The sequence below is a fragment of the Leuresthes tenuis genome, unplaced genomic scaffold (genome assembly GCF_036924035.1).
Source record: "Leuresthes tenuis unplaced genomic scaffold, fLeuTen1.0.hap1 SCAF_6, whole genome shotgun sequence".
NCBI lineage: Eukaryota > Metazoa > Chordata > Actinopteri > Atheriniformes > Atherinopsidae > Leuresthes > Leuresthes tenuis.
This window is the reverse complement of record NW_027325360.1, coordinates 13,964,253-13,981,373: the sequence shown is the minus strand read 5'-3', so window position 1 is coordinate 13,981,373 and position 17,121 is coordinate 13,964,253. Positions and strand designations below refer to the sequence as shown.

General features: G+C 44.0%; 1 protein-coding gene and 1 non-coding gene across 2 annotated transcripts in view; one reads left to right on the top strand and one right to left on the bottom strand.

Moving 5' to 3' along the window:
- Positions 1 to 16,160, bottom strand: part of ptch1 (patched 1) — a 49,392-nt gene extending 33,232 nt beyond the window's left edge. The window contains exons 1-2 of the mRNA XM_072387738.1: positions 15,613 to 16,160; positions 13,889 to 14,081 (exon numbers count right to left, since the gene is read on the bottom strand). Of these exons, the coding sequence (XP_072243839.1) occupies positions 13,889 to 14,081; positions 15,613 to 15,783 (364 nt within the window). The 5' untranslated portion in view covers positions 15,784 to 16,160. The remainder of the gene's footprint in view (positions 1 to 13,888; positions 14,082 to 15,612) is intronic.
- trnas-cga (transfer RNA serine (anticodon CGA)) lies at positions 12,193 to 12,274 on the top strand. Its single transcript has one exon. It is a non-coding gene; the product is annotated as a tRNA-Ser (tRNA).
- Positions 16,161 to 17,121: the final 961 nt, after the last annotated feature.

Sequence of the window (17,121 nt, the reverse complement as noted above, 5' to 3'; positions counted from 1 at the left end):
GTGCAAGTATGTGCATATCAGCATGTGTACACACAGCTGTGTTTCTTCAATGACACATATTCCTATATTCCTTGTCCTAAGAAAACTGGCTGACCCCAGCGTGTGTTGATAACTTGAAGGTGTCCCGCTTCAAGCTCAGCTGCTGTGACCAAAACAAAGTGTCGCTGACTTTAAAGTACTTCCCATAGCAGCCCACTTTCTCCCTCACTTGGGTTTTGATCCTTGAGCTGAAAACACGCCACCGCTCCAACATTGCGAGACATCATATGGCACGCAGTAAGTGTAACCTCTAGCATAAACAAAGGAAGTCAACAGCCTAGAAACCTTAGCCAAGGATTCTGTCATCTTACTAAAGTTATATTGTCTTCACTCACCAGAAGAATCCGTGTCCAGACCTCTACCTCCATTGGTAATGTACTCAATGCTATTGTGTTTATTATGACAGAGCTGTGGGTCACATACCTTGACCTCAACAATTAGCCTCTCATGATCCACCATTATATACATGAGAAACGGCAAGAGGAGGGGGAGCTCAGCTGCAGCACGAGCAGAGAAAGTGAGCTGCATCAAGAGTTTGTACAGGAGATTGACTGGTAAAAAGAATAGCTTTTTCAGCAGGGGCAAGAAAGAAAACAAGCTAGAGGCTTGAAGTCCCACAAGAACGCCCATATACTACTTATGAGGGGCTTGTACATAAAGGGCAACATGCTTATCCTAATGAGCTTTGACCAAACATTTAAAAAATTCAAATATGAGAATGGTTATCATATGAAATGAATACATGAATTGTCCTTTCATTAATTAGACCATTTTATTTTTCAACTGAAAGCTGAAATGTTTTAACAGTTTTAATATAGTTTCAGTTCCAGTAACTTAGGGTAGCAGATAAACTTCCACAAAAGCCATTCTTCAAAAGTCCAGTGTGTCGGACTTAATGCAGTTTGTCTCATTTGGGCTTCTGCAGTTACATAGAGGTGCAACGTGAGAGAGAGCAGAGAGAAGAAGGAGCAGCATAAAAGTAATGAAAATTCCTCTTATTATCTGTGGTTTCTAAACAAACAAATATTGGTCCGATCATTATATTTGATTGCATTGTATTTCTGCTAATTTACTACCTTTTTTCTTTATTTAAGATTATTCTTAAAGCTACAGAGAATACGTCTGCTGTTTTCCATAATAATTAACGGGAGCACTGGATGGACATCCACCTGTGAAAGATACATTCTTTAATCTTAGTGATATTGGAAACTGGAACCCGTGCATGTGCATGTGTGTTTCTTGTGTGAGTATAACTAATGGTGGATGAACAATTCAACATTCAAAATAACTTCTCTTATAATTAGACAGAGAGGAGAAGAGAAGAGACGGAGCCTGTGTACACCACTGTAGTGGAGCCCTCAGTGTGGGTATTCAGCATGTTGCATAACATTAACCCCTGGTCCCCCCTATTCTCAAAGTAAAAGAATGGAGGGGGGGGCGATGGGCATGAAAGGATAGAAAGTAGGTTTCTAAGGAACTGACATCACCCCCTTCTTTCTTTTAGTTCTGAACTCCCCCTCCTCTTTGTACTCTCATTTTCTCTCTTTGCGCTATTCAGCTCTACTCTCTGATTGGTTAGATCATGATGGCAATCAGCCCAGCCCCTCTGTCAAAGCCAGCCCAGCCCCCTTTCTCCTTTCCAACTTTCTCTTTTCCATGCAGCACACACAACAACGTAGCTCCACCCCAAGCACATCTCTTAAATTTGAAAAAAGCACCCCTAACTTTCAATGAGCACATGTATCACAACAAGCAAGCAAGTTCTAAAACTCCTGTGCATGATGCTTTTTTTTTTTATCAAAGCATGAAATATAGGATATAGAGGATTTTCACAGGGACGTGACAGCACAGAAATGCTAAAAATACTTTTCACCTCACTTCATCTGCTGAAGAATCTATTAAAAGCCACACTGACTTTCTACATCACCTCAAACAACATGCTCATTTGTGTGTGCATACAAGTATACTATATGTACATGCATGCGGCTAAACCCATCTTTGTGTGTGTGCACGTGTGTCCATATGCGTGCAGAGGACGGATTAGCTGGATTAGGGCCCCATTTCAGAAAGGAACCCCTATGGTGAGGAGGAAGCTTCCACAAAACCAGGTCACCTCTGTGTTACCAGTACAGCAACCTCCCATACCCTGAGCCCCCAGTACTGTCCAATGTAAGACAACAGAGAAGCTACTTCAACAAAGTCAAATGTGGACTGGGTATGCGTAGGCAACTGCAATTTGAAATGTTTGGATATGTTTATCCACCTTGGAAAGTTTATTTAAAACTTGGTGAGACCTGTTGCATGTAAAGGCCAAATTATGGTTTCTGCATCTACATGTGCAAACAGAAGCAGTCTTTGAGCTTGAACAAAGAACACAAATTCAGCACACTCAGCTCTATTCACACTGCAAAGAGTTACGCATCTGTCTTACTTGTAGGTAGATTATTTTTGCATTATTATGAGCGTCATCTCCCCACATATCGAACTCCCTGCTCTGTTGGATGTTTCTGAAAGGCCAGATGTGACTTTTGCATGTTATAGTGACAAAGGGAGCAAATCATAGAAGTTGGTCACAGATAGACTCAAATCAATCAGTATCATGTCACTGGTTACACCTGAGGGGTGCCAAGTGTTATGGAACAGCCTGTAGCATTCCTATCACAAGCAGTATTTAACACAAACTAGGCTTTTAATGTCATTTGGATGGCCTTGTATTCTTTTTTAAAGATAAACTCAAATGATGTGAATAACATCCATTTTCCTTGGGCACAAGCTCAGTTGGCACACGATGGAAAGCGCAAAATTAACCAAAGGTAGAAGCTAAATTGGAGTGTCATCTTCACTTCTACACTACCAGTAAAATGTTTGGGACACACCAACTCATTTAAATTAACGGGGAGAACACGAAAACACTGACAGCACACACAGTAAAAAGATGGAGCCGCTTATACTTTGAGTGATTCCTAGTTTCTGAAGGAAATATTCTGTAGGTCATTCACTCCAACATCTCCTAACTGACATAGCTGCATCTGGTCAATCTGGTCATGTTTCCCACAGAAAGTGCCCGTCTCAACATCACCACCTTGTTTCCCCTGCAGATCCCAGCTTGCGGGTTATGTATGAATCTGTTGGTGGGGCTTGATGTTAAATTCCTTAAAGTCTAAACAGTTGCCTATGTCTTTTAAAAAAAATAAAATAAAATTAACTCAGCAACGTTATATTTCAAGATGAGTAAAAGCTCTTCTTCTCCTTTAAAAGAGTCGATGACATAAAATCCACAGTGGAGCCTAACGCGACACAAAAAAACGAGGCGTCCATATTGCTTGTTCTCATTGTTGTTATTGTTTTGAAGAGCTCGGAAGTGACTTCATGGTCGTACCTCTTGTAGAATTATGATGTCACCTTCTGAATGTGGAGAGTCCCACACCATAACCGGAACAGAAAGTTCTGCCTGTGAACCTCCGCAAATGACACAGTTCGCAGTGAGCGCTCATCAGTCCTGGACTGAAAACGTTTATGTGAAAGAGGCAACAGTCTAAGCTTCTGCTGCCGCCGCCAATCACCTTGTGGAGCTTTGATCACCAAGAACAACCCATCTCTTGCCTTCCTCCTCCAGTCCTGTCTTCTTTGGACCATCTACTGTTATTGTGTCTGCTCATCTCTCAACTAATCTAAGGATTTTCCAGTAAAATCATCATGTTCTGCTTCAAATTAATGTTGCTACATCATGATAGGCCCACTCAAAACTCTTAAAAAATCTAAAAAGCTCGATGGAAAGTGGCATAACGTGAGATACCGACAATCTAGTATCCAGCATGCGAAAACCAGATGTGTGTATCACTTAAAACTATCAACACAAACGATGATAAGAATCGGTTTCTGCCAAAGTAACAACTTTTGAAAGAAACAGTCAAAGTTAACAAAATCTGTCTTAAGATGACTTTGGCTCAGATCTAAAGCTAACATGGTCCAAGGTGATACAATGACAAGTGGACAGCTCTTAGTACCAGTGTGAATGCACTCAGGTTGGACTGAGGATGCATTCTGATCCAACTGCTCAACCCTAACCCTAACCCTAAGCTTAGAAGGAGGTGTGGGACACCTGCGGCCATATTCAAAAGACTGAATGCAATTGATTCCTTGGCCACAATCAAAGATTCATATGACGTGATGTGGAGTTTTAACGAGGTTGTTTTCACACTCTTACAATTTAAGGAAAAGTATATCCTGTAAAAAGCTGAATTCAAACTCAAAGGATTTGTCCTTCAGAGTAAATCTCTTGCTTAAAGCTATGAGTGAAGCAACAAACCTTGAATCTCTCTCCATCAGTCCCGAGAGTCACCTTCGAACATACCTTGCCCGTAATGTTTAGCGAGCTCTTTTTTGGCATAATAAGAGTCAAAGGGTGTATTCATTGCAGATTTAGACAATGTCAATAGCCAGATGCTTTCGGGATGTAAAATAATGTTAACAGGTATCGCCATAAAAACTTGTAATTACTTAATGACATTGAGACAGCTACTTTTTAGGTTTTCATTAAATTTCATGTGTTTGTGTACAAAGCATTACCTCGTGGAAATGCTTTGATTTGCAGTGATAAAATGTAGTAAAATTAACTTTTAAATGTTTACTTTCCATGTTTTCTTTCCTCTAGTCTCAAAGAGCACAGGTTGCGAAAGCAAAATAGCCCAAAGTAAAGCTTGTCTACGATTATGATGTTCATAAGTTTGCTCATATACCTTCCGTGTGTTCCACTGCATCTCCATTCTTTCACACGAGTACCATTCCACTTTTTATTAATCTTGCGCTCTGTCATTGCAGCAGTGGGAGCAGTAGCAGTAATAGCCGTAGCTGCATTGTGGCAACAGCATACACAGCGTTTCTGAGCTCTGCAATGCAGGTGTGCACACAGCCACAAATATGTGATGAAAGGCCTTACTGAGAGCCGAGACCTGATCTGACCCACGATGAGCGCCCCCCTAGCTCTCATGCTCTCTCCCCCCTCATGCTCTCCCTCCCTCTCCCCTGTCAGTTTTCGCAGAGGAGGGGGCTGTCACACAGAGGAATGGTTAAAACCAGCAAGGTAGAGACAGGGTGACTTTGTAAGAAAGAGGAAAAAATGAGAGGATGACAGAAAAGAGAGACTAGGAAATAATGAGAACAGAGAGTGGAAGGGTTCTGACGTGCAGCTGCAACCAAGTGGCTCCTCATGCACCACCCTTGGAAGCGTCACATCCCCTGACACGACAGTGACACCCCAGCTGCCAACCGCTGCTCCCCTGAATCCCCACCCGTACCACCAACCCTCATGCCCACCCCCTCCAACAACAGCATTACCATATGTATGGGTCCCCTCGCCCCTGATTATGCTAATCACCTGTCCGGCCCCTGCAGCCCCTAAAATGGGTGTATTTAGCAGTCGGCTGGCTCCCAATGCAGCTTCCCCTGGGCCCGAGGTGTACATTCACACAGTTCTCAATGGAAAGATTCTTCCACGTTGCTGCCTTCATTCAGATCCCTCTCTCCCCTACCAACCCCCCACCTCCAACCTGAAAAAAAAAAAAACCTATTCAATGCCAATGGATTCACAGCGCAGTGGAAAGAGTAGTTGGAGAAGAAAACACTGACAGAAAAAGTCTGTAGCATATGCATGCATGCGTGCTGTGGTTCCAGTTGGATACAGAAATGACATATTATTGCAACCAGACAAATAAAAGTAGATGCGACCAACATTGTAAATAATGCAAAAGCTTTATGATATCTCCACGAATGGTACATCCTTATGTTAGGTGAAATGAGAAATATTAAAAATCAATATTGTGGAATTCCTCTATTAATCAAAGCATTGCTGAAGGGCAAGGCTGTCAGTCACTGTCAAATTCAAGCCAGGTGAGCCCCCCCACCCCACCTCTGCCGGATTTATATTCTTGTGATTGGCCCACCGCCCAGCCATAACAGACCGTGACATGACCCTGAGCAGCCAATCTCAGCGAGCCATCTCTTTGTCATTTCCTGTAAAGATGGCCCATGATTCCAGGTATCCAAAAATCACACATTCTTTAGTGTGGAACAGAAAACACAACAGCAGAAACACACAGAATGTCAATGAAAGACTGACAAGAACAACAACAACAAACAAAAAAAATGTATACAAACAAAGTCTATACGCTTAGCTTGGCGTACAGAATTTTAAATTCCAAATCAATGCATGAGACCAACACCAATGCTTTTTCTGTACTTTGGGTTTGCTTTTCTGGGATGAATGCAACAAGTTTCAAATACAACACTAACATATACTTTATGCCTGAGCATTCACTTGAATTTATATGTTTAATCAACTGCGACTGTAAGAACTCAGTCCAAAATCGGCCCCGCTTAAAACAACACAACAACATCCGCACAGGGGAGTGTCGGAGGTGGAGGTGTGCTGCCTCTGGTGCATGTGAGATTTAAATCTCTTTTACACGAGTGTCCTGGCCAACACAGGTAGCAGCTCAATCAACACTTATGACACAAGAAATATCAGAATAGGCCACCTGTCATCGGTTTCTGCCTCCAAATTATTATTATTGACTTTTTGGGATTTATTTAATGACAGCTGAAAAACAGCACACAATAGCACAAAATGCCTTTTTTTCACAATTCAACACTGGCTTTAGATAAGATAAGACTCAGGAAGTCCAATATGAGTGAAGCCCGATTTATGTTTCTATGGCAGAGCCTACGTAACTGACCTATACAGGAGACATATATGAAAGATGCTGTGGACGATGGTCGCCAAATCACCACTTCGACCCATTGGCCCTGGTCTTTCAGAGGTAAGGTGCCCCTTTTTTTTTCTGAAGATAGAGTTGTTGTGTTCATGTGGCTACCCAGAAATGAGCTAGAGGATCCCTACTCCTCTACCCCAAAAAGAAAAGAGCCGTCTTACCTCCAAAATGAAAGAGTAGGGCCAGTGAGAGGAACTGGGTGTGTATGACTGTCGGACAAAGTGAGTCTATACACTTTCTTCTTATATATGTCTTGTATATATATTATACACAGTTCTCTTGGCATTAAACTTGTTGAAATTAATTTCTTTTCAGTTGGATGAAAATCTCACTGCCGCAATGGGAAAAGCCCATTTTAGCAGCTTTCGGATCCGGTGTTATGGAATATCTGCAAGAGTACGAACTTTACACAAGAACAGGTTCAAAACAATAAGTCCTCCAATCAAAACGAACAAATAGGTCATTTGTTCTTACCTTTAAATACAACCCACGATGGTGTCCTGTAAAATACCGCCCCTGCAAGAGGGCAAATCCTACTCATTCTCAAGTGTTCCTTTTCCATATACATTCTTTGTATTAGACCAAGTCTCCTGAATAAATGCCATTTTTACATCTCTCATGCAGCTGCGTTCACAAACGCTAAATATTGCATATTATTTGAACCGAAATTTTGTTTTATTTTCTGCCTGCACGAACACACTTACATTTGTTATCCTGCATCTAGTGAAAATATAGCAATGTGAGAATGTGTCCATAACTATCTTTTTAACGACACCAAGCCTTGGAAAAAGATAAAAATCAATATTCCACTGTATCACTCTCGGACTCAAACTTGAGCTCCAAACTTCTCAATCATCTGTGATGGGAGATTTTGTCTCCCTTTATGCCTTGCGTGTGCGTGTGTGTGGTACTTGCTGTTACTGCCAGATTCTATGACGACGTGCTGCAGGAATTGCAATGAACTATATGGCTACATATGTAACTGCGGTAAGCCAAAGGGGCTGAAAATTTCCAGAGACACACACACACACGCACACATCGATTTTAGATATGTTTTCAAGAAAAGTTTTCTGCGCTGCAGTCTGAGAAGCATCAATCAACACCCCGATCTCTCCTAGTGTACGGTAGGTACTACAGCCAAAACACAAACACACTACCGCTACTATACTCCTGCCTCTTCCCTCACTCTGTCTCCACTCCAACACACACACACATAGTCTCCCTCTGCTGTTTTGTACTTTCTCCACCCTTCTGGCAGCCAGTGCTGTGAGGGAGGGGAGAGAGGAAAGGGGAAGAGGGAGGGAGGGAGGCCAGACCACCCTGCTCTCATGGCAGGGCTGAGTGTTTACATTGCCGTGGCTCACTCTGTAATACATCTGGCATTCTGAGGCCACTCTCTCCAGCCAGGGACGGGGGAGTGGTGGTGGAGGGAAGGCAGGATGGGGGGGCTCGGGTAAAGAGAGAGACCTTTCTGGCAGAGGGGAAAAGAGAGGGATAGAGGAGAAAAAGAAGGAGGTAGAGGGGGAGGGTAATTCTCTCCACAGTCTCCTGTGGTCGGTCATTCGCAGGGCTCTGGTTTTTGAATAAGAGCGCCTGAAAGAATGCAAAATGTAAACAGAGAGCTTGGAGGCATCTCAGGAAGTTGTTTGTGAATGGGAGTGCGCTCGCCTCGAGAGCACACACACACACACACACACACAGAGATACTCAATACAGATGATTCAAAAGCTTAAACATTGATGCACTTTTACTTTCACCAGGTAGGGATAATATGCACAACAGTGTTTTCAAAAACTAGAGAGCTAGCTTGAGAAAACAACACTGCAAGTCTGTGTACAGTACCAGAGGCAGTGTTTCCACACACTAAATCCTTCACAAGTTTGCCTGCACTTTTCATCAACTCGTAAAGTTTAACACAACACGCTGGAATGTTTTTCCTTAAACAGAGGTTTAATCCTGTTTGTAGCTAACTGATAAACACGCACTTAATTGAGTGCAGTTTGTACAAGTGTCCGTGTGCGTGAGAACTGCATACTACTGTGTGAGAGAGCGAAACAGATGAAGAGAGAAAGAACAATGACTATGTCATATATTCTCTGCTAACTGGTAAAAAAAAAAAAAAATGTTTGGGTGTGTTTGACTGTTGATGAATGAAAGCTGCTGGGGAAAAAAGTGTGACAGCGAAGAAAAGTGCAAGAGAAGAAAAAGAGAAGAGGCGTAAAGAGATGAATAAATATGAGAAAATAGCACAGAGAGGCACATCAAATTAGCCTGCCAGGGCCAGGCCTGCTCAACCATATACTCATTCACAAAACCATAACTCCAAAGCCTCTCTGCATGTGGCCCTATGTGTGTGTGCTGCTTCCATATACATCAAGAGCTGAACATTTTCAATCGCACAGACCACAATCCCCTCTGTGGATTCAGAGCACTCGTCCTCCGCCTCATCTTCGTCCACAAGAAAGGATGTTGAAGCTTCTTCTGCATACACTTCCCATCATACTGCTCCCTTCTTCACTGCCATCATGAGCAAAACAACCATCAACCCATTCAACTCTCTTAATCACACTAGATACAAAACAGACAGGCAAGAGAGGGAAAGAGCTGCCATTGAAAAGAAGAGATATGTGGTTCCATCATGACTGGAATAAATCGGGCTTGGGATGCACACAAACTGGTAGCTGGCACCATTTTAACTGTTGCCAAACAAATTTCAGGAATATAAATTGGCCATAAATTTCCTGCGCAAGGGACCACAAGCAGTGACAATTCTGGAATATGTCTTTAAATGTTTTCTCTTTGTCATCTCAATATATTCTGTCATTAAAACATGAAAGATGACACACTAATGTAGAATGTGGTCAGATATGAAATTTAAAAAAAAAAAAAAAAAGCCTCAGATTCACTGCCCTCTGCTGGTGAAGTCATTTCAAATGGTTAAACACATATTTATTAAACGAAAAGGTGACACAACTCGGAAACAATGCATTTACTACCAACAGCATCTGGCTCGTGAGATGGTCTCGTGTACAGTAGGCATCCATGTGCGCACATATGAACATAACACAGGAGGCAAACAGCAACTGGTGACAGCTGCGACCTCTGCGTTTCTTCCAGCCGGCCCCCCAACACACACTCCCCCGCTCTTCTCTGCTGCGAGTCTTCACTCTGCACCCAGGCCACAGGGTGAGTATCAGGTGAGGTTTTAAATAGCGGGGCCTCTACGTGATGACCTCAGGGTCCCCGGGGTCCACGCCCGTGGCCCCTGGCCTCTGCACTTATGCACCCCAAGAAAGTGCTCCGGGACCCAGGGCCTCCCCTCTGTCTGTGGCCTCAAGACTACAATCCATAGCCCTGTGCCCCAGTCCAGCCCATAAATCAAGGGACCATAAACTAATTTCAGCAATCGTTCATACACATTACCTTAAAGCACATGTCCGTAACTGTTCAAGATGAAAGCTGGACCCTGTCCTCTTTCTGCTGTTAACGAACAGAGACTTAGCACAGATAACAACAGTGCCAGCTCATCCTCTACACCTCTAGATTCAACATCAGTTGTTGCCAAAAGCTTTCAAACATTTCGCTTACCATAGCTTCTCTTCTCCATCAACCCAGCCACATAATCTTCCCTCTCGAGGAGCAAAAGAGTGAGGGGCTGTCCTACAGGAAGGCCTGTGTTTATGTGATACTGTTTTAATTAGAGGCAGGCAGTGCTCTTATTTTCTTTACAATTTGGCCTGTGTTTGCCTTAACCCAGAATGCCAAGGGATGGCTCCGTTTTCCATGTGCAGCCAGGAGGAACCGTAAAGGGCTCTTGTTCCTCGAGTCCACATCTCTGTTCCCTGAAAGTGGCTTACAGTTAATCATCACAAGATCATCTGGAATAATCTGCGATTCAAAAATCGATGGGTGTGTGTAAAGTCGAACCCAAGCCGACAGGCTGGTGAGCAAAGCGTACAGAGGACTTCGACCCTCGTTTGTTTGTTAAGATTGTTAAGATAGAACGCCACAATACTACAACTTCCTGTTTGAGCTAATCATTTCCTGTGAGCGTCGCAGTGGGCATAAACACAGAATCTCTGCAGTGTGGACGCAATCCTCCTTAAATTCACACCGCCGTCACATTACTGTTTTCTGAGTAGCAAGAAGCACTTAAAAAATATAACTATGGGTCCCTAATTGTTTAACAAAGTAAAACCCTCCATGCAGCCTCAGAAGTTTGACATAATTGCTTCTTTGTGCAGGCATGTGTCTCACTCCCAATTGATCTCTGTCACTTTGTCTAATAAACAAACCTTCCTGTGTCTAAGTATATCTAAACATTGCTGAGTGAGCACAGAGTGAGTAGAGACAATTCCTGCGAACGCTGCGGTACGTGACAGCTTGTAGAGTAAACATACTAGACAACTCCGGTATGCAACTAATGGTGGTCCGCTGCAGGCCATAGTCGCTCTGGCACAACCAGACCAAACCGCAGGTGACGACGGACACGAAATGAGATCACAAAAGTGGCTCCAGTCAATTCCGAAGGAACTGAGCGATCTAATGTGAGCTGGTTGTATTGTATGTGCATCTAGAGGCCACACAGCTTCCAGGAGGGGTCGTCAACGGGTTGCTTGCGGAGGGCAGTTCCAGATGAAACATAAACAGCCGCTCTGTGTTCTCCTCCTCGCTCCTCTTTTTCCTCTCAGACATTGGGCCAGTCCCCCAGCACAGCCCAGCACAGCGTTCCATGGTCCAGGCAGAACTAAGCTATCCCTCAGCTGTGCAGTCTAATCTAAACAAACAGATCTCTCCCCACCAGCATCTGGAACCCCTCATGTACCGGCACCTAGGAAACCACCGCAGACCAGTCTCTTTGACAGCATCTATGTGTGTGCGTGAGCAGGTTTCTGTTTATCGCTATGAACCAGTATAACAGTAAAACTCTCCCAGAGGTCACTAGTCTGAAAGTGTCAGCCAAGTCCTGACAATGCAGCTTACTGGTGTAACATTAGCGACTGACAATAGAATAAAAAGTGCAAGCCAGCAACAAGAAAGGATATAAACTACTTGGTTTGGGCCAACTGTATAATGGGGCCATATTGTACATCATTCATATAAGAATACTGACAAAAACAATTACAAGTGAACAAACTTTGGACAGATGTATTTTGATGAAAAAACTAAAAAACAGGCAAACCTGAAACTGCAATAACACAATTTCTGCCACTTGCAGTTTATATTTGTGACACTTCCAGTATACTTTCTGGTGCCAAAAAGGATCAAAGCATCCATAGGAAATTGTAGAAAGATTTTTTTTTGCATATCCAGCATGCTTTTGCCAAATACGCTTCTCTGAAAAGGGCAATAGGGTGACTCAGGAGAATGAATGAGGAGAAAAGCTGTGATGGCCGAGAGGTTAAGGCGTTGGATTCGAAATCCAATGGGGATTCCCCACGCAGGTTCAAATCCTGCTCACAGCGACAACAATAGAAATTATTAATGTTTTCACCCAATGCCAATAAATTCCCAACTTCTTCTGACAGCAGACTGGCACCAATATCAAAAATCTAGAACTATCTGATACCTGGACATGGGGCTGGATTGTCTAGTGGTAATATTGCCACCTCTCATGTGGTTGTCCTGCATTTGAATCCCATGCATGGTACCACCCTCTCAGGAAACACCCTCTTACCCTACCCACCTACCAGTGGAAGTTGCTTTGGACAAAAGCATCTGCCAAATGCTGAAACATAAACAAAGTAAATCTTAGCTCATTTTACTTAATAAATAGCAATAATTATTCAATTAGTTAGCCATTACTTTTCTGTCAATTTCAGCTATAACTCCAGGGGGCAGCTGTAAAGGATGCACTGCTGACTCTGTTATAATATCCTGTTTCATATGGTGCCCTTGCCATAGTCAATCTGACCATGGTCTGGCATGTGTAAAGGGTGTGAAAACAAAGTGATCCCCTCAGTACAATCAGGAATCCGACGCTGAAGAGACTCCACTCTGCCGAAACTGCTGCCAACTGCGCCTGCGCCACAGATTAGAAGTACACGCTGTCTGTCAGACCCCTGCAGCAGCACGCAAGGAGAGAACAGCCAACCCGGGGAGGAGGTGGGGTGTTTGATCTGTGCAAGAATCAGTCTGCTTTGATGCTTGAGCTCGCAAACTACATGTTTTTTTTTTTCCCCTTTTTACTTGAGAGGATGGTTGAAATGTGGAGTGAGTAAAAAAAAAAAAGGCAAACAGATGGACATAAATAAATCTGAGAACCTTTTCCAAATTCAGTTCTATTTCTCATTGGCAAAATCTGCTCGTCCATTCATGACTCCCGCAGCCGACTCTAGCCATAAGTACAGGAATGCAGATCAAAGCAAAGGAAAAAAAAGCTCAGCCCCTTATCCTTACCCCCCCAAAGCACCACCCATATGCACAGTCTCTTTCCTCCTTTCAATTTTTCATTCTTTGTAAGTTGTTCAGGACAGGAAAAAAAAAGAAAGAAAGAAAAAGAAATGAGTGGCACATTCACCCTGCTAACACGAGCTCCTGTCCTCGCTCCGCTTTTTCCCTGCAGCCGGAGACAAATCTTTTTGGAAAGTTGAGAGCTGTCCAAAACGGGACCACACACAGCCTCTGAGCCTTCAACTGCTGGGGGCAGGCGGACACACACTCACACACACACTCTCACAAAATGGCGGCTTTGACAAAAATTTCCTCTACCCCAAGAGCTGCTTATGAGCTTAATTACAACCTTCTCCAGTCACTTCTTGCACATCTCGTTTGTGTGCGTCCAACGCAGTTCGAGGAGCTACAAAGAGAATCGTGAACTTATTCCAGAGATTCGCTTGGCCTTTTTCCAGGGCCTGAACGACAAACAATCCCATTAGATTTGTGTAGTAGCACTATCCATTTCTTTCACCAATCTAAGTCATGAAATATCCATTCAAGCGCAAAATGTGAAACTGTACGGCTTCAGAGGCACTGAAATGAAGAACACACTCAGCAGGTTAAATTCAAACACATCCTGGAGATGCAGGTAAAATGAACAACATATCAAAAAAAAAGCCAGTGATAAATCAGTGTCTTACCTTCCACCCAGAGTTTCTCCACGTCTGTTTCCAAATTAGCTGCCCTTAAGCCCACGGCAAAAGCTCCAAAAATCATGAGGCCCACAACCAAAAACTTTCCGCAGTTCTTTTGTATGTAACAGCCAAGCCTAAATAAAAGTCTCTGGAACTTCGCTCTCAGCCACAGAGGTGCTTTCCTCCCAGTTGCCTTCCCCTATGATAAGACAAGAGTCCTAATGTTACTATCAGTGAAAGCACAGCAAAAACACTTCACTTACCTGCGCAGGTGAGGCTGTGGGATTCGATTAGAGCGATCACACTTGCAAAGAAATGACTCTCACAGGTGGTCCAAAATGCATGCGTGTCAAAAAAGCTTTCAAATAGTTCACCTGAGGAAACAGCGGCACAGACTAACCGCTAAGCTTTAGCATAAGTCTGAACACAAACATTTAAAGCGGAACAAGAGCTGGGATCAAAATAGTAAACACATTCAGCGTCCCGCTGTGTTAATCTGGAACATGAAGTGCCTGAAACATGCATCTTCTGTGCTGGTGACCGCTTAGAAACCACAGAGGGCTCCAAAGAGTGAGAGCCACAGGCTTTGTCACATCAGTAAAACAGATAAACTGCAACCGTAGCTCGACAGATGCAAAGAAGCAATACCTTTATCATCTGTAGAACCCCCCCTCCCAGATAGCATGTGCCAGATCTGTCATTTGACCACGACAATAATGAGTTATGAATAGAGCAAACCAAAAAAAAAGGTGCAAAACTGGTCTGCGGCTGGACCTCCTGGGTGGACGGAGGTAAATAACAGGAGATAACTGTCAAAATCACTTGGTGGAAATTTGATAATACGCCTCTCTTGTGTACGAGCCAACTTCAGGACACAAAATAACCTACAAGGTCTTAAAATTCTGACTTAGAGGCATAACGCTTGAGTAATAAACGCACAGTCCCTATAAATAAACTGAAAAAAAATGTCAATAAAGTCTTTAATGCTTCCCAATGCACACAGACTGTTAGGGTTTGGGGGATCGCAGTCAATGACTTGTCTCTGAAGGAGCTTCCACTCACACCCCACACATCAACCGGTGACATTAAACACTCAGAAAAGATTAGTGTGGTAAAACTCACTAATATCACACACACACACGCACGCACGGACAACCCCTGAACCGCGTCCAGCTGCCCGTGCGTTCCGGCCTGCGTGGGGAGTGGAGAAGCCATCACAGTCACAGGGGGACACACAATATTTGTGAACGGAAGAGGGCAGCCACATGTTTTGTTTGTTTGGTTTTTTTTTTTTGCTTTTGCTCCTCTCTCCTTTCGCGAGTCACCCAAGTTGATCGTGTCACACAAACCTCTCCGTTTAAAGCTTTAACGCGGCTCGCCGGGAAGGAAGTTATGAAACGGTCGGCGGTAGAGTTGGCTGAGTGAAAACTGCATGTTTTGCCGTGTGTGCGAGCGTTTGGGATGCGGCGGTGTCTGCGATGAGAACCGAGACCAGCGACTTGTTCCACATGCTGAAGCTGAAGACAGCCGCTCGAGGGGAGCCTGAATGTGATGAATTAAGCCTAACTTTGGACTTTAAACAGCCTTGCCTAACTCCTATGCACCCCCCTGTCCAGCACGTCCCGTTATCTAGTGAGCACTGGACACAGTTTGGCCACTTTTTTTCGGCAAATACAATGAAAACCAGCACCATGCAGCTCTTGCCCCGGCGAAAGACGAGAAATAAGCACCTCTAAGATTTGCTCCAGAGCAAAGCCCGCATCGCAGTAACTTGGCCGCTGCAAATACTCCAAATCCAGCGGTGTGTTGCGGGTATAGTCCCCCCTGTTCCTCCGCGTTATCCTCGGCCGATCGGGGTCTCTGTTTTCCTGTTCGGAGGGCGCATTAGCAGCCGAGGCCATGTTGCGGGGACAGCGATGTGGTTACCGTTTCCCACTTTATAGTATTTCCCCGAAAGCGTGTAGCGATATCCCAAGGCAACAGAGTTTCACTCTCACACCCGTGAAGTAGGGCTTCATACTCCTGTTGGAGACGGCGAGTCAAAGTCTGCGCCTTCCATCCCAACATTTCGTGATCCGGAGGTCTCCACCGCTTTCACCGCATTCACCGTGTCTCTTAAAAAAAAGTAAGTTTCTTTCAACAAGCTACGTGCGCAAAGTGATTCCCATACACGAGTCGTCGGGTAAGAAACCTCGATGGTCGTAGCATTCTGGTGAGATCTATGTGGTCTTCCCCAGGGCCGCGCGTCACGGCCAACTCTGAGATTCAATAGAAGGGGAGAAAAAGACCTCTCTCCATTTGGAGGCAGAGAAAGGAGGAGGGGTGAGAAGAAAAAAAAAAGAGAAAAGGCTCCAGATCCCGCCTCTGGGCTGTCAGATTGCCGGACTTTCTTGCATCTGATTGGTTCCAGAAGGGCAAAAATTACTCAGCAAACACGACTATTATTAGCTGCTTAGCAACAGCTCACTAAAGTAGAGAGACCACCCAGGCAGACAGACCTCATGAGTGCATCTCCGACTTCAGGGGAGGCGCTCTGAGAGCCGAACCGCTTGGCGCGTTTGGGTTCCAGCAGAGCAGCCCCGTAGCTCGAATAAAGCGTTTCCCCGAGAGGACCTGAGGTCTGAGGCGAGGTTCTCGGTCTGTGCGTTGGACGAACGCCGAGGAATGTCAGAAGAGAAGTTTTTAACTTTTGTTTTTTTTTTCCCCCTCTACCACCACCATTATGGCAGTTGAGCCTCAAATTACAGCGGTGCAAGGGGAGGTCCTATAGCAGGCTATAGTGCCATTACAATGTCAGACGCTCTATAGGGAGAGGGCCGATCTTTTGCAAAAGTTTGCAAAAATATCCTTATTTTACTTTTTTTTTATTATTTCATGACGTCGTTTGTGGAGATAACCATGTGTGCGCGTGCATTTGAATGAAGACCAGGATGAGGAACACCCTCTGTTCCACAATCTCGAATCATAAATGCAATTTTTTGACGACTCTGTGTTAAAGTTTGTGATTGACGCCAACTTACACATTGGCTTGCTTGTCGCGATTTCATCTTTCTTTCAGTGTTACTTTTATCCAGTGTTTTCCGAACATTCAATGCAGATCCGATGCAGAGAAATGCACATGATGCTCAAGCAATAAATAGAACCAAAATTGGAGAATTTGGTGGAGCTCAGCAATACTTAACAGCAAGCCACCGTATGCACCTTGTCGACATACCTGATCAGGTTGCCATTTGATTAAC